At 32.6% G+C, this 23,408-nt stretch overlaps 1 protein-coding gene across 3 annotated transcripts in view; it reads left to right on the forward strand.

Moving 5' to 3' along the window:
- The window catches only part of LOC126915287 (synaptotagmin 1), a 35,468-nt gene that overhangs the window by 2,905 nt on the left and 9,155 nt on the right, over positions 1–23,408 (forward strand). The window contains exons 1-8 of one of the 3 annotated variants that reach the window (XM_050719846.1): positions 17,037–17,055; positions 18,277–18,403; positions 18,492–18,608; positions 20,078–20,223; positions 20,305–20,403; positions 21,175–21,369; positions 21,474–21,650; positions 22,224–22,475. In XM_050719846.1, the coding sequence (XP_050575803.1) occupies positions 18,280–18,403; positions 18,492–18,608; positions 20,078–20,223; positions 20,305–20,403; positions 21,175–21,369; positions 21,474–21,650; positions 22,224–22,475 (1,110 nt within the window). In that variant the 5' untranslated portion in view covers positions 17,037–17,055; positions 18,277–18,279. Of the gene's footprint in view, positions 1–17,036; positions 17,056–18,276; positions 18,404–18,491; positions 18,609–20,077; positions 20,224–20,304; positions 20,404–21,174; positions 21,370–21,473; positions 21,651–22,223; positions 22,476–23,408 lie in introns of those variants that run through there. The other 2 variants (XM_050719847.1, XM_050719844.1) reach the window with 2 other exon arrangements.

The raw sequence follows: 23,408 nt of genomic DNA on the forward strand, positions 1-23,408 counted from the left end.
AGCAAAATTTTAATTACCATGATCCTCTTGCGCAATGATTTATCAATAAATAATTTTAGTGAATTGGCAAATTATAGATTGTAGTTTGTAGACTTCTCTTGCACAATTTTATGTCAAATAAACGTAGAACTCATAAAATTTGACGCCCCTATACAAAGAAATTTGTCAACACTAATAGCTTCTAACTTTTGATGTATATTCTGATTATATATCGACATATGTGTGAGATTTATTTTGTTTGTTTTACAAACCCTCGATTAATTATGTACCTTATATTTCTTAAATCAATTACCTACCACTCACACTGTCAATAAATTCCAACAATAAAAACGAAATTAATTGAGCAAATAGATAGCAAATTCTCATTAGCATATATTTTAATATGCAAGAGAGAATGAATCAGAGCGAAGACGGATAACTGAACGATGATCGCGTTGAGAACATCCTTGAGAAGGATCTAGGCCAGTCGATAGTCTAACGAATCGGCTATCTTATAATATAGAAATCCGTATCAGAGTGAATTATTATTATGATAAAAAGGAATAGCTATACTATCCTTTTACATGTACTACGCTAAACGTAGTTAACGCGTCCTCTCTGTATAATGGAACACCGTGCGACTCGCATCGAGATTGAAATTATAAACTAGTGTAGCGTTTCGCGTGAGTCAACGAAACGTCAACGTAATTGCGAAATCATCCGACTGTGCCTTTCCGTGATACGAATGCAGAAACTGGCTTTATTAATACCGCCGTGTTAATTCAAATTGGCGTATCTGTCCAAAAGTTGGTTTTGACTTTTAGACGTTAAGAACGAGTTTTAGCATTTAACAATCAATCATCGATTTCGCATAGGAATATAAACTTTATATACTTCGGTTTTTATATACTGATACGGCTTTCTTGTTTAATATGCGCATAGATAAACCATTTCTGAACTATTTGACAGCAGTGATTTGATTTAAACGAAAGTTGCAAATACGCCCTTACGACTTGACAGAATTATGGCTAGAGTTAATTACGAAACTTAGAAACTTATTGTTTATATTTTAACGACCAAGTAAAAAATCGTAAATATAGAAATATCTTAGAATTTTGAAACTTTGGCTTTTATCTCTTTTTCTAAGAAGATTTTAGTTCAAAATGTTTGTATAACTCTCCTATTTGGAAAAAATAACTATTCGAACAGAGAGCGACAGGTCATGAAAAATTCAATATTTACATCTAAAATACTATAAAATTCATTTAATACATTAATTCGAAGAATTTTCATACATTTCGCTAAAAACATGTTTATATAATCTTTGATATAAAACTTTCCCATTTAAGAGGAGAGGAAAAATTTTTAAGGAGAGAAAGATAAGCCGAAGTAATCGTTTCAATTCATTCAGTATCATTTCAATAAATTTTCATATATTTCGTTCAAAAAATCTACAGACATTTTATTCAGAAGAAAAAGAAAGACTATCGAGAGAAAGTTAAACAGGTCGGAGCAATTTTATCGTACAGAAATAAATCGCTATGATCATTTTTAGCCATGTCACGTCGGATTATCGTGACACAACCATATTGAAGGAACACATAAAAAAATACTTTTTGCTCAAGTGGAATGGAAACTTAGGAATATCTGAACACTTATAGGCGAAGAGACTGAAAGAGTATAGTTAATATTATTGGACCAGTACCTATAAGTACGTGGTTGTATCGATTCGTGCTTCAGCGGTTCTCTTGTATCCATGAATGTACTATAGACTATGACACGTTTATACATGAAATTTAAATTCTATATTGAATTAAAAACGCGATTTGAAAAATAGGTCAGATTTATAAATCTTGTAGATTTGACTGTAATTTTTCGTCCTTTTTTACTCTATCCTTTTTTACTCTACTATTTTTGTACAAATTTCAGAACGAACATTATCGTATCTACATTTTTATAGTAACTTCATTATATTACTATTTTTACGGCAAGTCCATCCTAAATTCCATATTATGGAAAAGATTATGTACTACAACAATTGTAATATGCTCCAATTAGAATCCTCGTTATAACGTACATAGCTTGGACGTTATTGTAAAATCAGAATGTAAAGTCAACATTATAATCCTAAGTACTAGGTAATTTCCCATCGTAGTTTTAAAATGAATATAGTTCCACCTGAATATAAGTGTTGCTTTAATTCCTCGTTTGGTATTTTTTTGGTATTTTTTTTACTACTTCTTTCGTTGTAAATTCTGTTGCAATTAATTTATAGGATTTCATGAAATTTTACAACAATCGCAATTCTATTATTTTGATGCATCAAGTGAAAGACTGAAATTTTAATTCAAAGGATAAGATCATTTTTGAGGCAAGATAACTTTAATTCAAGGCATGCAACCAATAAAGATAAAAATATTTTTAAAGGCAAATATGTTAATTGGCATAATTATATTAAATATTATATATTAAATTATCAAAGTTAAATAATTTTGAGAAAGATTAAATGTCTTGTTTCTTTCTTCCTCGAAGACTCGTATTAATTTAAATCAGATATACTAAAAATTATCTTCTAAAAATATATAATTCCGTCGGATTATCAAAATTAAATTGTTATTCTACGGCCTTATATAAAAATTTTGTTTATTCTAGCATAAATTTATTCAAAGCACACGTCGATCTAGTTTTCTCAAGTACATGCACTTTTATAGAACGCATAATCAATTACAAAGACAATAAAACGCTCACTGAAAGAAGAAAACGAGTTTAGATGATAGTGTCAAAACTCGAACTTACGAGCCCCTACGGCTTGTCTTCAATTATAAATCTAATAACACAGAACGGTTCCTCCAGTCGCGTTTAACGTAGTGGGACGGACAGTTTACGGACGGGATGAGAAAATGTGCGCGATTTTCTTGATTAAAGAGCACTTCCTTTGAAACACTTCCCTTCATTCTTCTCATCCGCTTCCATAAGCTTTACTTTTACAGTGAACTTTACACAACTATTTTCTCCTGATCGTCTAGATATTCTGAACTTTTTCCCTTAAATGTGAAGCTCGTACGATAGCTACCCGCACATATAATTTTCCATTAATTTTTTGTAGATGGAACTTGATATTTAGATGTATGAAAAATATAAGAGTGATTTTAATATTCCATATTTTAGCGTGAAATAAAGAGCGATAAGTTTTTCTTACGATACAAATGTTTTGAGATTTCCATAGTGATAGAAAAAAATATTAATTCTAAGTGAATATTACGTGATTGGCTACTATATACACCTTAAAATTTCAGTCCTTTACTTTCTAATATCGAAACTTTTACATTTCTTCGAGCGAATATCGAGTTACGTTAACGTATCGGATATCCAGATTTTACGATGAAAGTTAATATCAAATTCCATAACGATGCTAAACATGCTGAAACTCAGGCTATTGAATTCCATTGGTTTCGAATCGGTCGAATCGATTTTTCAACTAATTAGGAGTTAGATTAATCCCGCAACGAAAAGAAGATGTAATTCCTGGAAAAAAAACCATGACGATCGACTTGAATGATGTCAAGCACACTCATAATCGTTTGTTCAGGATGGAAAAAGAGAGAAGAGTCGCTTGAATAAAAATCCCCCGAGGCAGTTTTGATCGTCTCTTCAAGAATTCAGTTCTCCAGCCTTTTGATGAGCTTTTGCGTGTTTTGGAAATTTGATGCCCAAAGCTTTCGCGATCGAAGTGCGCGATCATAATTAAAATTTCAAAATCTGTCGAAGCATTTTCCTCTTTCACTTTGAACGAAGTTTATGCGCTCGTTACTTCGCGGTGAAGAGGACCTAGAATATTTCCCGATTCTGAGGTAACCATATTCCAAGTATTCTGTGATTAAAGACGAAGTTGAAATTCTGTTGAAGTTGTAGAAATGTTTTCTTAGCGGCTTTCAAAGTGGAAGTTTAATTATGACGCTATATGGCAAGAAAGCAATGTTACTGTCTGACCATTTGTAGGTAATTGTTATTTCGATTAAAATTTTGTTTACTTTGATTAAAACGAAACAAAAGGCTAATTTTATATTACGAAGAATTTTTCACTATTTTAATGATATAATATAGACCAGAAGGTATTGCAAGCAGCATCAAAATTTCAATGTTTGTGTTACACAATTAATATACATATCACAAGATTCAAGTGTATAATTAAACACACGATTTGATTAAGCAAATTCTCATCTAACTCAAACACTTTTTACATGACTATCACGAACGAAACGCATTTTCTTAGATGTAACGAAATATATATATATAACTATAAAATAAATATAAAAGTGTATACTATATATAAAAAGCTTCCTGCAGTCTATTTCCAAAATGTATCTGTCGATGTTATGAATAAGGAGAATCACCAAGATTCGGTAGCAAACAGTATCAGAAAGCCACTATTCTTCGGGATTAATCGCTAATTACTACAATCTGTTAACGAATGAAACTTCTATAATTCGCTTCTAGAACTTTTACCAAAGTAAACACTATACTATAAAAGATTGTAAAGTAATTTCTTCGAGCGATTTTCTGGCCATCGCGAGGTTCGTTTACATTGGTCACTAGATGTGAACGATAAGGAGCCGGCGAAGCTCGTAAACGCCGATTGCGTTATGAAACTACTGCGAGCAGATTCGAGACGCAGCGGTTAAATCCCATTGAAAGATATCCCTATTGATTTTACACATTCGCTTGTGGATATATGAGACGATAGGAAAGACGAGGAACGGCAGGAGGCACACGCCACACGGTTTCTCGCGCCAGATTCACTCTGGTCTGGATCATTTCGCGAATTAGCCTGAGTTCGTAAGTCAAACATAATTAGCAAGCTTCGTGAATTCCAAGCAGGTTTAGATCCAGCTCTTTATTTGCTCCGTAACGTTCGCTGTTCGAAGATCCTGTTACGAGCTCGCTCGTGATGCTGAATCGTATGTTCACGCTCATTTTCGCACTCGCAGTCTAAGCGTTTGGAGTCTAAACGAATGGAAAGTAGTTGCTATGACTGCTATTAGGCTGATAATTGCTATGATAAATGCTTAAATTATTTTCACATATCTGGTAGAAAAGTGAAATACTTGAGATTTAACCTTGGAGAAGCGGACCTTCTAGAAGAGTATGCGAATCGAAATGATGTAGAATATACTTACGTAACATGCGCAATCACTTACGAGAATATTCGAGCACTTGTCGTGGAAGACTCTTTTGAATATATCGTGTGCTTTGTAAAAAAAAATTTTGAAATTTGATCAGCGATGCAGCGAGTACAAAGGTCACAACGCAGAATCAAATAACAGGAATGAGCATGTTCTTTATCACGTTACATTATATAAATATTTTTGTGTTTGAAAATTTATAATGCCAGAGGTATCCCATTCTAAAATTTGAGAAAATATTTGCCCAAAAATCTTCGTCATAGCAATTTCCTGCAAAGTGCAGAAAACAGGAAATCCTTGAGTATCGAAATAAATAGTACACGTTCGAGGGAAATAATACAAAGAGAAAAAGATGGTCAACAAACTCAGAGAACATCAACTTGTGTACGTAAATAAAAAAGTGGATATTAATTAAAGAGTAGACGCGCGTGTACTTACATTGGCTAGAGTTTAACCGGTAAACGAGCCAGTATTAGGAAATCGATGCAATTGTTCTAGAACTTTAGATACGAAGCTCGATTGTGGTGAAAAACCATCATTACGACTAAGTGGTTAGCCGATCCCCGGAGGGTTGAGTGACGCGTGAAACCCTGGTAACACGACGCCTTTTCATACCCACGCGTCTCACAGTAGCCATAGCCAGAGGAGTACAGCTTCCATTAAAATTCGTAACGCGCTTACGTTAAAGTGAATCGTTCTATCTACGTTTCTTTCCGTAAAACGTTACGCCATAAATAGAACGATGATTCCTTACGTTCTCACTGGACTACGAATATTTATGCAAATTTACTGTCGCAATTTACCGTCGCGTAAAAAAGGTACCTTCAGCTCAGGAAGAGCACAAGTTATTTCGAGAAATTTCTAACAGCGGAAGTGGGATTCGAAGACAGCGAAATTAAAATGTACGTTTTTCTTCATCGTTTTGCATTACATGTTTATGCAAACTTACACATCCTTACGAATATAATTAGAAAAAATGGAACCTGGGCAGAGATCAGTTTTGCCCACTAAATATTAGAATGGATACTGCACCTTGAATATTTTATACATTTTTACATATTATGTACTTCTTCTGCATTTTTGCATCTTTAAATTTTCCATAAATGCATACAAATCCGCAGTCCAGTTCTCGTAATTTTATCGTGCGATCTTGTTCTTCTGCCATGGAATAATTATTAAATTGCGAGGAGAATTTTGTTATGGAAATGTTCTTTTGTAAATCTTGCTTCGGGAAATTTCAGTATAATTCAGTATAAAGATATTGCTATTCGGGTTTTTAAGGAAAAGTTCGTTCCGATTTTTAAGGAAAATTCAAACGCACTACATTTAAATTTCGATACACATTTATTGAACTTTATACGTGCCAATTTGTTCCATGACCTTCCTCCATCCTTCCAGAACCTCCCAGATTTTTCGGCGAAAAATTTTTCAATATGATTTTTTACGTCGACCGAAAAGTTAAAATGTTTTTCATTATGAGAATTTTATAATGACCTAAATAGGTGAAAATCTGAGAATGCGATGTCTGATGAATACAGTGGGTGGGGTAGTACAACCGAACCAAGCTCCAACAGCTTTTGTCGAGTAGTCAAAGACACACGAGGCTGTGCATTGTTCTGATGAAACACGACGCTCTCTCGATTCGTTAGTTTTTGTTCGATTGCTCTCTTTTGATTCGCCTAATTGCGAGCAATACTTTTCCAAATTTATCGTCTGGTTGTTTGGTAGAAGCTCATAATACAAGAATCCTTTCCAGTCCCACCAAACACAAAGCATGACTTTCTTCCGATGCAGACCGACTTTTGGGCGACTAAAGGAGATTCATTCTGTTTTCCAAAGATCTTTTCCGCTCAACATTATTATAAATAATCCATTTTCTATCCATCGTCACTGCTTGTTTAAAAAATGATGTCTCCTCGTTACGTTTATAGAGCGAATCGCAAGTGAAAATGAGGTCCATCAGATTCTTTTGCGTTAAATCGTGGGGAGCCATACATCAAAACGGTATATATAGTCAAGCTTCACAAAATGGTCGTGAATGATGGATTTTGATATTTAGAACATTTTTGCTAATTCACGTGTCGTAACGCGCGGGTTATTCTCGATCCCTGTTTTGATCTGATCTTCATCAGTGGTGGAGGACCTACCCGGGCGTTCATGATCTTCAAGGTTGAAATCACCAGCTTTAAACCTAGCAAATCACTTCCGCACAAATCTTTCAACTATAGCACCGTTTCTAAACGCTTATAATGTACTTTGTTTTTTTCTATATTTAAAAGCGTATAAAATTAATAAAAATTAATATATCGAAACGAAAGTTTTTTTCTAAAGATGCCTAAGATATCACCTTTTAGAATATGTACATGAGTCATTAGTTTTCAATCATTCTGGTATATTCAGACTTGTCCTAATGCCAGCTACCGAAAATCGGCACGAACTTTCCGAACATATAATTTAACATAATTAAGTATTTTGTGTCGATTGTTATAGATATCTCATATTTTTGCAATATTTATACCATAATCATTTCACTTCACCTTTGTCACAATGATGATAGCATCATTAGATATGGATCTAATGTCATTGTAATAAAGATTTCATTGCTATATAAAAGTGCAAAGACTATAGGAACAGAAATTATATCTACGTTAATACCTTATGAATGCTTTTTACAACCAGTAATTCCTTTTTATGATATTCCACAGCTGACTTTTTACACTTTTGCAATTTTTATTTGTTTGATCTTCTCTTCTGTTAGGGAAATTAAATTATACCGAATTATAATGGGAGAGATATTATTATTAAAATTATGAGGATTGTCAAAGAAGAACCTAAATAGAAATTAATTCGATACGAAGGATTTATTGCAATCTTCTGCGACGAATACTGCAAATACATTTCAGCTATATTACGAATATAATAGTAGAAATACACGAGTAGAAATGGAGAAAGAGAAAGCACCGAATAAATCCTTGTATAACATCAATATCAATATATGCTTTAATTAGAAAATACTTCAAAAATACATAGTTATAAAGCGGTAAAAATTTATTGTTTGTTCGGTTATCAAAAACTGTATAAAAGCAAAAGAATAAAAAATTCCATCTCGCTAGGTTAAAATTAACACACGCTTTTATTGTTCTATTGAATGAATGCTATCTTGTGTTTGTTTTAAGCAGTACAAATTTACAATTTAAATCGTTTGTTTGTAGACGGCAAACAACTATACGGTTGACGTAACATAACAATTATCGATTACTCGTATCGTTTCGATACGTGTCACGATTTTTCTAGCGATTTTTATGAACTGCAACAAGATCGACGATACGATTACATGTCAAAGAAATTTATGTTCATCGAAGAACACACGTTAAGTCACTGCAACGCCCACGTATGCCTCTTGCTTTCCACAGTGCCAAGTTAGGTATCGATCTTGCATATTCAAACGCAGATTAGATAATTTTTCCTTACGTGTGCTGATAAACAAATTCACCGCTCTATAAATTATTACAATTATTTACACGAAATAATATTTACATTAAATAAAAAGAATTTGTTTATATTCTAATTACTTTCCGGGTTATATATTTCTGGCTTTAATATCTTTTTAAGATACCTCAGGCGGATAAAGCAAGAGAAGCGATTACAAATGTTCTTTCTTATGATTATATCTTGTAGTTTCCCTCACCGTCACGGTAAATCGGAAGAAAACTAATTTTCTCGCCTTTTAAAATGTCTCTGCATACCTAATCTCGGTTTCACAGAAAACGGCAGTTGTTTATGATTCAAAGAAAAAATGATTTACACGAACCGCTTTATAAGACTCGTTCCTTTACTCGAGCTTGCATGTCAGCAATGAAATTTTTATGAACGAAATTATACAAACTTGGCAAAGAGAAATAATACACGTTTATGTTAAAGAAACGTGTTATGTTATTCATATTTTCCAAATTGCACTACATATTTTATTGAACGAACTGTTCTACTTTAATCTTCGTATGATGCAAAAAAGTTATGAATATGTATCGCGTTGCAAGAGCACCGATAACATTAATATCCATGATATCAAACGAGGATAATATTATTAATATTAATAACATCGTCACCTTGCTCTCGCAACCAATTAGAGCGTCATTAAAGACCTCTACAAACACAGACTTAATGAAACAATTGTTAAAAAGAATGGAATTGCTGTATGGAAAAAACTGATAAAAATAGACGCGAACTCTGAAATATGAATATCGCTGATAAGTTGAACAAAAGTTACTATTATCATTTCGTATGTTTCATCAGATATTCGCCAAATATACGTGTGCAGTAATATAATATATTGAATTTATAGAAAATATTAAAACAGTAATTGGTGAATTCTTGATTTATTTAATGTATCCAATAGTAACTACATGTTATGTAACAAGAAATTTTTTTGGCATTTATTCATGAATTTTAGAATTACTATTATAAGTAATTAATAGTATTAAGAGCATTTAATTGAGGAGTTGAACTGAGGAGCAAAATTGAATTTTCCTTTCGTCTATAGAATCATAACATTTATAAAAAGCCTACGAAATAGATAGTGCACAAACTTCATTTTTAATATAGAAGAAAATGATATCGAGAAAAACGATTACTTTACTTTTAATACAAAATTACAGAGCTTTAAAGAGATGATATGATTCTGAACGTCCTTTTCTCGAATATCAATCAGGTTTCCTCGTTACATTCCAATGATTACGACATTGAAAGTGGTTACGTATGTGCAGTATCTCATTAAACGTACATTTAAGTAAATATGAAGCAATAAAAACAGATATAAGAGTTTTTAAAGATATTTATCGAATAGAAAACAAATATGAGGGGAAAAACTTACTTTTGTAGGTTAATTTGACGCCAAATTTTATCGATAGTAAATGAAATATTTATGAATTAATTTTTCTCTCTTATAACTCAATTTTCAATTTAGTTTTCAATTTAATTTTTTGCAATTTTACATTTCGAACGCATCGAAGTTATTGGTATTATTAAAAGTACAAAAGATGAATTAAAAAAAATACTTGTATATTTAAAAGTATCGAGATAAAATTGATAAAAATTCTCTGTTGGCATTTCGTAAAAGTTCAAATTTCTTTAAAAGTGTCTCTTTTGTAGTTTTTAAAATATTAGATCGAAAAAGGGTGTCTCTCCAGAAATTCAGAGTCACGTATAATAAAATCTGTAGATTATAAAAATGCAAAAGGAATCTGCAAAAAGGAATATTTCGAGAAATACCCGCAATCTGAAGAACCCCTCAATAATCATTTAAAACATTTATGTAATTACAATTTAGTATTGAATTTTCTACGAGAATTATTTTTTCTAAAATTGTGGCATTTGTTTTCTCTATTGAACTCCACAATTAAAAAGTAAATAAAGATTACACCAAAAACTATACGTATTTATTACCCTACCTTAAACCGAAACCGTAAAGAACTGTTCCCTAAAATATGAAACAAAAATCCATATAACCGTGCAATTGCCTTAATTTATCCGTTTTACGGCTAATCCTGGCGAGGAATTTTTCGTCGTAGATTTTCGAGCTTTCGTTCCGCGTCAACTACCTTCTATAATTAAGTTAATTAAGAGAAAGTAGCAGCGTATACTCCTGCAAACCATACTCCCGAGTGTTCCTAGGTATTTCAACGATCGCGAAAACGCGTACCTTCGTCGGATTATACTTGAAACGAGAGGCAATGCGGTAAAATGAAACGAAAAAATAAGGTAAAAAAAAAAAAAGAACGAGGAGAAAGAAAGAATGAAACGGCAACATCGAATCTTTTGTCTCTAAGAATGGCTGCCAGCTCGTGGAGAACGCCGACGACTATTGCGTGCGTGGGTGACGCGTGCCTGACGTCAATTTATCGTCGCCGCGACGATAACGATTATTTTGTTGGGTTGCGCCTCCGTTATCGCGTTATCGCATTTTATTGGAGGCCAATGTCGAAGTCGACGAAATGAAAAATTTACTATCCGCTGATTGATAAGGCAAACGTTTTCTTTGAATTTTTAGCGCAATGTTAGCTCCTGTTTCACGACATATTGGTTAGAATTGCCACGATTTTTATTCGGAAAAACGCGAGAGGATTGTTCAATTTTGATTTTCTACCATTTCGGTTAAACCAACTGTAAATGTCCGTTATTTGTTGGAAATTCGTGTTTTCACCCTTTGACGCATAAAACAGTGAATTTTGCTTTATTTGCAATTGGCAACGAAAATTAAAAAATATGAACCTGGGTATGAATTAATAAATATAAATTTCATATTATGGAATGTTATTATTGAAATGTTACAGAAGGAAATAAACTGAATTTTTAGCGAGAAATTGCTTGTTCCAGGGAACGAAATTATTTGATACCTGGTTCTGAATACAGTGAAATCGTATTATAGATCATAGTATCAAAATAATATTATAATAAAGCTAATCCCCAACTAATCAATAATCGCCAGCAAACTATGTATAGTTGATTATAATAATTTCATATACGTTCAATAAATACCCGTAATCTATTAATCTCTACATGGAAGTAAAGGGAATCGTTGCTCTTCCAATACATCAGGAAGTGATTCAGACACAGCTTCAAGCGGAAGACTCGCCGTAGCAAGTAGTAAAGTCTTATCGATGTCAGGCAGTTAGACAGTCGGACAAGCTACCACACCCACCGATTATTCTCGAACATTTCCTATCGCTTCACGATATTTAATATTAACCGTGATATTTTAAACCAATTTCCGCTGATTATTACGTCGAAGTACGATACTTTAGTTCTCTAATACGTCATCATAAATACTGACGTAACCGATAATCATCGAGACACGCACCGTGTAATATTAACTGTTTAACGAACCTGATTGAACGCTACAAGAAAAAGTTTCCGGAGTTCTTGAACCGTGAAAGTACGAGGAAGTAGGATGCTTGTGACTTTTAATGATTTGACTAGAACTTTCAGTGGTAAGCGAAGCGAAATTGAGTTTCGCGTACGTAATTTGGGTTTGCACTGATTCGAGGATTATCGATGCATTCGGAAAGCTTTTTCAAAAGCTTTAAAAAGGAAATATGTATCGACAAATTGCAGATTGTAAATTTGTTTGCTTACTAAGTATAAATATTACAAAACATTTTTATTATAGTGAATTGTTTTTTCGTTAGCGTGATTATAAAACAATCGAAGATCGCAGAGAGAGTAATTTAAAAATGAGTATAATTTAAAATGGGTATATATAATTAAAATGTTATTATATGTTATTGTATATATTGTATATTAATATATAACTAAAAAATGGGTTTTATCTTGCAAAGGCTGTCCTTTTATTCAATCTTTTTATGAAATATATATTTTTATCACCAAATCGTTGCCTGAGAATCAATATTTGAAAAATATTATCCTTGGAAGAACTTCGCAAATGCCGTGTATAGTTAAAAGACTTATCTTTAGACCTACAGGATTGCTCCCATTTCAATTATGTCATGTTAAAATTCTTTCTCTTGATTATCAGATGACGTCAAAATATGATTATTCTTTGCACAACTTCTTAAGTTTACCGTGTATATTTAAAAGACTTATTTTCGGACCTACAGGATTGCTCCCATTTCAATTATGTCATGTTAAAATAGTTTCTTTCAATTATGAAATGAGATCCAAATCAGAAAACCGATAGAAGTAAATTTGTCGTACTTTTCTTGCACCTTCTTCGATCTAATATTAATATTGAATTATAAAGCAATATAACATTTCATATGAAATTTTAATTTTTGCTTTTAATATTGAACAAAGTCTACAACATGACAAGCGGATGTCAATTTCCAACTTTAGAAAAAATATATTTCGCGTGTACCAATCCGGTAAAATGAAATGTAAAGAAAACATAAAATGGAATAATGAAACGTAATCATATGGAGTATGTTTTCATACTCCATGGTACGTAATATCATCGCGTAAATGCAACGTAAAGAAGACGTCTTATCGAAAGGAAAGGAATGATAACCAAGTATATGTAGTCAAAGAGGGGAAAGTTATCACGACACGAACATGCCAGTGGGCTAAAATAATTCTTTACTATATTCTTTGCAAGATCTTACTGCTCGTGTTTCCTGGCTTCCTGCTTTCCCTTCTACGTAGGTAGGAATCCTCTTTCTCCCTAGCCATAATTTTCGCGTATCAGCCTACTCCGTAGTTTTTTTTTTTTTTTTTTTCTCCCCTTAACGCACGCCCACGCAACTCTTCTCAGTGGCAATTTCCCCTTGTGTCCTCGAACTTAGTTCAAGGTGACATTCTATGGATGAGAATAGAGAATCTTACGAGATACTCATTGTTATTTCTGGCATACCGCCATTTTATTTCTACGAATGGGGCGCCATCGAGTCTTCTTTCTTTGAAGCGATTCCTTTTCCCCCCTGTAAATAAGCTGCTGCGTATTAAGTCTGTTGGAAAGTTGTCATAAAGGGATTTTTCTGAGCTTAGGCAAAATATACTGAAGTGAATAAAACGACCTATCGCATTAGAACATTTAGGAAAAATTCGATAAACTTGATAAATCATTAGGAAATTATGAAAATCTTTAACAAGTATTATCTCACATAACGCTTTGGTGGCGTGAAAAATTAACATGTTCAGTGTTGGTAATATTAACATTAACAAATAGCCACCGCATTCGAAATTTTGAAAACGAGTAATAACGAAAATTATTCAGACTTATATGAAAATACATTGTTCGAAGTTCTCCGTGCCCTTTCATAGCAAAATTGTTCAAAATTATTTTTCCATCACTCTTACAAGATGAAATATATGTGAATCATTAACATTCCTAATGCTTAAGAAGAAAGTAAAACATCCTACAGAGGATTAACAGGATTTCGTGCATTTAAAAATTATTTGAAGATCTAATGAGAGAAGACGTAGCTTAATGGAAGAGCTTAATGAAAGTCAAATAGAAACGTACTAGGAGATTGTATTCAAGGAGATTGCAGCTACTACAGTAAGGACGAAGAAGGTTTCGTATATATAGCTGGAGCAAAGTCAATTGATCGCTCAAAGCCACTTAAACAATGTCACAAGATCACAACTGACCGTATTCTTTGTGATTTTATTATATATTTCGACTTTACTACATGTTTCGTCCGTGTTTTAGATAGAACGTGAATATACATATCGATAAAATTGGAATTGAAGGTAGAGAAGATGTTACCATACTTCCGGTGACATACAACAGCTCGAACAAACACTCGTCGTAGTTAAATACAAACTTGTTAGAATTGGTCGAGTTACAGATCGTTTAGATCGACAATGGTTTCTCGTTTTCTCAATAAATCCAAATGTCTGGAATCTTTTTTAATTATACGAAATTAAATCTTGTCTGTGAAAGATATGAAACATTGGTTTTCCATTACACATAAATAAATATGACAGATATTATCGATATCTGTTTTTCCTGTAGTATTTATATTCTTATTACGCTTTTTGAAAGTTATTAAGTAAATACATTATATATATATATTGCATTTCAATCATGCATATATATATTACATATATTTGTTAATTATTTTATATATATAGTGTATACATTGAAAATAAATAACAAATTCGTTAAAATTTGATAAAGACATAAAAGTTATTTTGCGTTACGTAACAAACAATTATCTGGACTCTTCTTTTCAGGCAAAATTTACAGTTTCCATGAATTTTGAAAAGCTTTGTCCCATCACAGATACGTCCTTAATATCGCAGATTTCAAGTAACCTTTTGGAACGAGCTTTCAAAAAGCACGGAATAAATGCTCGCTACAAAGACCAGCCGATGGACGTTTTTACATTTGCTAATTAAAAATCAGCCGTAGGCATACTGTATGCATTCGAGCACCCGAGGGAATAGAAAAAAAGAACCCGGAAGCAAGAGAGGTCGTTACAGAGTTAATGCACGCGATGGTTGCGAATCCGATACAATCAATCTATGAATGAAAAACAGCGTCGCTGATAATATAATTAACGATTCATATTTATTATAAACATTTCTTTTTAATATATTATTAAACTGTAGGAGATTTGTTTTTAACTCTTGGCTTGAATTTTTTCCTAGTATTTCGCTTCATTCTGAATATCATTCATTACTTCCTTCCTCCTGCCTTATTGCGCAATTTTAGTAATCGTATTTTATTAAGAAAGCAACTCCGTTAGTCACATTGCTGTTTCTTGAATTCCCAATTTAAATTTGCTATTTTTACTCTGCACTGTTTTTACTTTGAAAAAGCAATTTTCTATTCGCTAACGAGAGCCTATATTCTAAAGAAAATAAATTCCATATCCTGGCTTTCATTTATTCGTGTCACCGATATTACACATTTTATCACTACACGAGTTTTCATACAAAAATATGCTCCAATATGTAACAGCGTTGGTATTATATCATAAATCTTGAGAAACCTACCACAGTTGCCAGACCATGATACACATGCGAACTTAATCTCCGCATGCGGAAGCGTAGCGTTGATTGTAAAATCTCGCAGCGCTCGTATCGTAATTACGAGTTCCGCTTCTGTAGTATGAAATTATGATTCAGTCCATTAAAACGCAGGAAATGTAACATTGAAATTCCAATAGATCGTAGCTTGTATAGTTCGTGGAAAATTATTAGTTTTTTTCTTTCTTTAAATTTAGTCGTATGTTTATGAGTAAATGTGGTTTGCGTGACAATTTCATGAAATGTACGTGAAGTCGAACTATTTTCTAGAACGAATTACCAGTGTGTGCTGTCGTGATATTGACATGGCGATTTTAAAATATTATCGAACTTTGAAATTAAATAGCGTCTATAATTAAGTAGTGATTAAATATGACGGTGACATATGAAAGATTTAACGTTGCATAATTGTAGAGAAAATTCGTAAAGAAATGAACTTTTTTCATTAACAAAGGACAAGGGATAATTGAAATATATTCACGTAAAGAATTATTGCTGAAGGTTTACGAATATCGATAACGCTGGATGAAATGAATAAATGAAACTTTGCGTTCCGTTTTAATAATTAAAATCCAAAAGAATTTATTTCTTAAAATTGACTGAGCTAAATACCAAAGTTTCCGATCGATACAGACAGATCTGTCTGTGTCATTTAACCGATATCAATTATTTCAACTGTATCTGTCAGTTCGGATGGAAAAAAAAAATCTCTCCAAAAAGTCACAACGTACGTCAAGACTTCAACGTGAAAATAAAATATCATAATAAAAGTTTCTGGTTTTCTTAAACTACTACACATTATGATAAAAATCTGTAGTTATCTGAAACCGAAATATTACAAATTAATATCAACAAATTCTGTCACGATGAATTTACAATTAAGAATAACGAAAAGTTGCGAAACTATATCGAGCGCGTGATCAACGTGATGAAGTTGAGAAAAAACAACTCTGGAAGGGATTAAAAATCTAAAATAAAGCAAGAAATATTAAAACGTATTAAAAAATATCGTTTAAAATTAAAACAAGAAATCACATTGAATTTTACAAATTATAAGTAAAACCATGTAATTCGTTTTCGATAATTAAATTTAAGGATTTTAAAAAATTAGAAGAATTCCAATTATGATAAAAATTTTGATCAAAGAATATAATTCTAAGAATATAGTTTCTCCTAAAGCATTTGAAACATTTTAAATCGACACACACTACAGGACAAATTAAGAAAAGAAACCTACTTTATTCTACTCGTTTCCTTTCGAGCTAAATTTTGCTTCGGGGAATGCGCTTACGACTAACCGGATCTTGGCCTGTATGAAAAGAGCGACAAAACTTTGGGAGAGAATTGCAAGCGAGAATAGAATTCAAGATTTCCCGTGGTTTTCACCACCAGCTTTATCTCGATAGTGAGTTTCGCATGAAAGAATTTTACTGCTTCACGAAGAACGGTTATTTTTTTCGATCGGGAGTCCATGACATACTTAAAAAATGCATTAAAAGTGGTGCTGCTCGAGTTCGTGTCAACACTTCGGTCGGAGTGTGTTAAAATTAAATATACATACTCGCATGATGATAAAAATTCCTTTTTATTTTTGTTTTTTGTCAGGCTTTCGCCTAAGGAAAATTGATAATATTAGAAAAGTATATAAGTAGATGTTGCATACGTAACAATATTTCTTTGATATAGTGTTGTTTGTACTATCCATTTAAATATTATTTCTATCCCTATTAGTAATTAATATTATATTATCCTATATGAAGGTACGCTATCTTAGTACTCTCGACAAATTTCTCTAATTTTCATTGCACTCTGTATGAAGCAGTGGAGTTTTTTATATTCCCCTCGGTGATCACGATAATAATAAATTTAAGCTCCATTTGAAAATTCAGAATACAGACTTGTTTGAATTAAGGTTCTCTAAAATATCCACAAACGAAAGAATCGATTATTTTCTTAAAATATCATTGACGACAACCATGTAATTTCGAACTTATGCAGTGCAACAGTTTTTCTATTTATGGACTATATATGGACCAGTTTTTATAACATTGTACGTATGCTCTCTGCCAAATGATAAGCAAATAACTTTCTTATTTTAGAAAATATTCTAGGCATTAAATTTTAGTCCCATTAGAATATACGTAAAAATGGTTGTGAAACACAAAATTAATGTATATATATATATATATATATATATATATATATATATATATATATACAGAATTCCAAATCAGACAGTAAATTTACTCTACATATTGTGACGGACAGAAGAAAGTTTATAAAATAAAGACTCTAAGAAGACATCATAATTTCGCAAAATAGATTTGTATTTAATAAGAACAATGAATACCATAAAATAGATGACTGTTATCAATACGATAAAAAGTTACTAATATTCGTATTATATCGATTTTAAACTTTCCTTTATCTGCTACTGTACAGTATTACAGAATCGTAGCTATCAAGTTGGTTATCAAGAGATATCGACGTTCAAAACTAGGGAACGCCTTCAGATTGATTTTTGTGAACTGATCGTGTATTATAAATTGACAAGAAAAGAGTTTTCGATAACAGAAAAGTGTATATGTAATAAAATATTTATTTCATTTACTTTTATTCTTTACAGAAAATGCCTGCCATCTACAAAAGAGAGGCGGAGAAGGTTCCGGAAGAACCGCAACCGCAACCGGTGGAGGAGATGGTTGAGTCGACGCTAAAGACATTTGTGAGCACGGAAGAGGAAATAAAAGAAGGTAAATCTTTCTTCGCTTTGTCTTTAAGCATGAAGATCGCGTCACATTTTCCACGGTACAATAACTAAAGTTATATAATCGCGTTTAGTTGGCACAGAGGCGGTGACCGAAAAAGAAACATTGGAGACTCAAGTGGAGAACCTCGGCGTTGAACTCGCGGAGGAAATGGGAATACCAACATGGGCACTCGTAGCGATCCTAATAGGTAAAAGCAAACAGTCGCGTGTTGATTACTCTTATTATTTTACCCGCCGAAAGATTGACCACCACGCAAAGTAAAACGAGCTACATTTTTGAAATAAAGACACCTACGTTTCTCTTTAGAAAATCTTGATGTACGACAATCTTAATCTTTTAGATACTGATTTTTTTTTAATGTCTGGGTTCTTTAGATTCTTTGCTGCAATAATTTTGAAGTAACTTCTCTTTCTCTCAAAATCTCTAAAACTATGAATTATTACAAGTTTCTTTTTAGATGCAAATTGAGTACACTTTAATTGATAAGACATGAAGTGTATATATTGTTATAAATATTAAAAATAGAATTATTTGTAAATTGAAAAGGAAGAAACTATAAACGAAAAATTAATTTATATGCTATAGAAGCAAAATATTTTTAGTCTTTCTAGTGTAATATTGAGAAGTTTGAAGGCTTTAAATTGAAGTTTCGCGTGGTAGCCAATAAATAAGAGACATAGATCTATTGATTACTACAATGGCACACAAAAATTCTCAAATAAGAGTAGATCTCATCCGATAAGATTCAAAAATAATACAAGTAAAAGATAGTACAAACATTTCAATATTTAACATGACTATAAAAAATTGTATTAATATAAAAGCAACAAAATATTTACCCCGTACCCCTTTCTAGAAAAACAATCGTCGATGAAACATTTTACTCTTTCAGATAATTCGAACAACACATAACATCCAAACATTAATCACGCAAATTTTCTTTGTTTCAGTTGCATTAAATGTTGACGACACTCGAACATATCACATTTTATTTTTACTATATAATATCACATACATATATATACCTATGTAGTTCATGATCTAAATCAAAATCACATTCATTATACAAACAGCACCAAAATAAATATATAAGTAAAGGAAAATGATAGAATTAACAAGACCGCTTTCGCGCTTCCGAACTGCGCTTGCATAGATGCAAAATAAGCATACAGTTCGATGTAAAAATTTTGGACCACTAAAAATTGAAATTATAAATATATATCACTATTCTGGTTTTGATTTAAATTTGCAAAGCTTTTCAGAAATCGTCTAAGAAGGATATGATTCAAGAATTAAAAATTCCCTTCAAAAATGTTGATTAATTCAAAACAATTAACACATTGTGATCCATTCACAAATGCAAGGACACTTATGAAAAGATGAAATGAAACTGAAAAATAAAATATGCCGAAATACGTCAAGAATTATTTCATTTGGAGATTACAGAGAATCTATAATGATTCATTTTCATATAACAATTGAAAACGTTATAGAATTATAGCTAAAACTAGCGAGGGTAAAACGCTAATGGTCTAAAACTTTTGCACGATACTTTATTAAGAGACGCCATTTTTTTAAACATAATCGAGCTTCCACAAAGTTAGTAATTTTTTTTTAATTCGATTCTTTCGATTTTTCCCTTCTTCGCTTGAGTAGCCGTAGGCGTAGTAGTTCTCGGAATCTGCTTCTGCTGCATCAGGAGATGCTGTCGCAAAAGACGATCCAAGGACGGGAAAAAAGGGCTGAAGGGTGCGGTAGACCTCAAGTCCGTGCAGCTATTAGGCAGCACATACAAGGACAAGGTACGTACTCGGTGTTCCGTGACTTCATGTAGATGTTAGACGCACATTCTACACTCGTGGAATCCACTTCGATTTGTTAAGGTCCAGCCGGATATGGAAGAACTGACTGACAACGCCGAAGAACCGGATGAAGCCGAGAGTAAGCAAAGCGAGGTGAAACTTGGAAAACTTCAATATAAGGTACGATCTTTAAGCTACGTTATATTCGTCATCGATCTTTTAGTCTCCAATTAAAAAAGAAGTTCTTGTGATTTGTAATTCGAAGTTTCTCGAAAAGAATACTAACCGATCGATGATTTCAAAGATCATACAATATAAAGCTTGCAAAAGTATAACTTGTATGAAATGTCTAACTTAAGTTAAATGTCTTATTCAATTGATAAATCGCACAGAGTTTTTCGTATGATTTTTATGTGTACACTACAAAGTTGAAAAAAGCGTTTAAAAAATGTTATTTGAAGTTAGTGTAACTTCTTAATCGGGAAGGACGAAATATTTCGTCACGCCAAATAAACGACCCTATTGGATATGACGACATAGTTCATCGTGACAAAATGTCGTATGGAAGAATTACCTGTTTTAAATGTAGCCATTTCAACATAGGCAGGGAAATATTCTCCGGGGAAGAGGTTAAGAACTAGATCTATTTATATAAAAAAAAGGTCAGCGTGCGAGAAGTAGATGGGAATTTCCGTGGCTTTATCTATTGAAATATTTTTAAACGAATACAAAGAGCTTCTCTTCATAGAAAATATGTTCAATAGCGGTATATCTGTGTGTAATCAATGCACGACGTAAGCTCCTGTCTCCGTCACTTTCTTTTAATTTGCTACAGAGGAAGATACAGTGAATAAAAATAGAACGCATCTGATAAATCAATTGTCAACAAAATTGTTGAAAAATATTTCGCCGATAAAATATATTAATACGTCGACGAATCGATTTTTACAGCTCGAATACGATTTCAACACGAATAGCTTGGCAGTGACTGTGATACAAGCCGAAGAGCTACCAGCTTTAGACATGGGTGGCACTTCCGATCCTTACGTCAAGGTTTACTTGCTACCGGACAAGAAGAAGAAATTCGAAACGAAAGTGCACAGGAAAACGCTCAATCCGGTCTTCAATGAGACTTTCACGTTCAAGGTTAGTCTCGTTTTCTCTTCAATTGCTTTGTCTCGACGACCATTCAACGAAACGCAAACGACTTTTTCTTTTGCTTTTTCTGACGGTACACAATCGTCTTTCAGAGCGTAGCATACGCAGACGCTATGAACAAGACGCTCGTCTTCGCGATCTTCGACTTCGACAGGTTCTCCAAACACGACCAAATCGGTGAAGTGAAGGTTCCTCTGTGCCAAGTCGATCTGGCTCAGACAATCGAGGAATGGAGAGAACTACAGAGTGTCGAGGGCGAGGGTGGCCAGGTAAATTTGTTTTAATACTTTTTGTAAATATAAGGAAGATATATTGAATTGAATAGAAACTAAATTAACTCGTAAGAATAGATAATTTTTAAGAATTACCTAAGGATTTTTCTTCATGATGCATATCAATGGATACTACTGCTTAAAAGCATGTAGATACTTGATTATTTTTAATAGAATATGATTTATTTACAAAATTACAAATTTTGTTTCTGATACTATATTATGGAAATTATTTTTCAGCAATTCATCGCTCATAATTTATTTCTATCTTTTCGAGAAATTTGTCGTGTCTTTAAAAATTGTACAGTATTCTTTTTCATTTGTTATTAAACTTTAGTAATTCATCTCAAACAACCTGTACATTATTTTGAAATACAAAGTGTTTTTTTAATATAACGAAACTGTCTATATATTTGCTAATAATTTGAATTGCTAACAAGAACGAGTATTCGACGCTATTTTAGAGCTAATAAAAGAGTGTTTTTTATCAATTACGTATAATTATCGTTTGAAACGATTGCTTCAATATTCGTATGAATAATAAAGTTGATGTAAGTTTATCAATTACAGGATAACAAATTGGGTGACATTTGTTTCTCGCTACGTTACGTGCCAACGGCCGGTAAATTAACGGTGGTCATCCTGGAAGCGAAAAATCTGAAGAAAATGGACGTCGGTGGCCTGTCGGATCCTTATGTAAAGATCGCTTTGATGCAAAATGGCAAAAGATTGAAGAAGAAGAAAACGTCCATCAAAAAGTGCACTCTTAATCCGTATTACAACGAATCGTTCACGTTTGAGGTACCCTTCGAACAGATACAGGTACGAATCTTTGAAATTTCTCTATTATCACCCGTTTATTTCGTACCCTTCATTTGACACGGTCCACAGACACAGGTAACAGTAACAATACACCACTTCTTCTATTCTTGCTACATTAATTAGCACATTTTTTACTTTTTCAATTATCTTTTAGACAACAGCCACGACAATAATTTTATTTCTAATTTTTTTTGTACCTCCATAGCATAAGAAATTTGTTTAAATACTTCAAATCCATTGCAAACGGATGATTTAAATATAATTGGTATAAAAACGAGTTTACGAGAGCGAGATTAAATGATCCGTATGTAATGCGTTAATGAAATACCCTACATAAAGTGCGAGTAATATAGTGCACGCCGTTTTTACTTGCGTAAATAATCTTGTTATAAATAAACAAGAAAGCTCTTTCTAACTTCTATTTTTGAAAAAAGAGAAGGACTAAAATGTTATCTTCTTGATTTTTCTATATTTCACTGTTTATTTAAAATAGGGCCAAAGGTGCTTTATGAAGGGACTGATTTTCTACAATTTTCAAAATACCGTACTTCCGAATCGTAAAAAGCGTTTTATAATACACAATATATGCTCTGCTACATTTATATCGTGTAAAGGGTTGCTACTTTTTTTCGTACGAGCTTAAAAATGTCGCCTAGAAGCTTTGCATGTTTCTCGAATCGAAAGTAAGACGTGTCTAAAGAATGAACACCTCTAAACTAAACAATGTAAGTTCTATTAAACAAGCTCTGCTTATCACTTGCATATGCGCATATTTTTCTATATTTATTATTAAAAATTCTGCATCCTAAATAATGATATGAACTATTTTTTACAATTTCTATTTCTGTAGACTAGTTTTCTAAACAACCATAAATTCCTTTCTCTATATCTTTATCACATGTACATATATATATATATTTTTGTATTTTTCAT

Source organism: Bombus affinis, chromosome 4, assembly GCF_024516045.1.
Source record: "Bombus affinis isolate iyBomAffi1 chromosome 4, iyBomAffi1.2, whole genome shotgun sequence".
NCBI lineage: Eukaryota > Metazoa > Arthropoda > Insecta > Hymenoptera > Apidae > Bombus > Bombus affinis.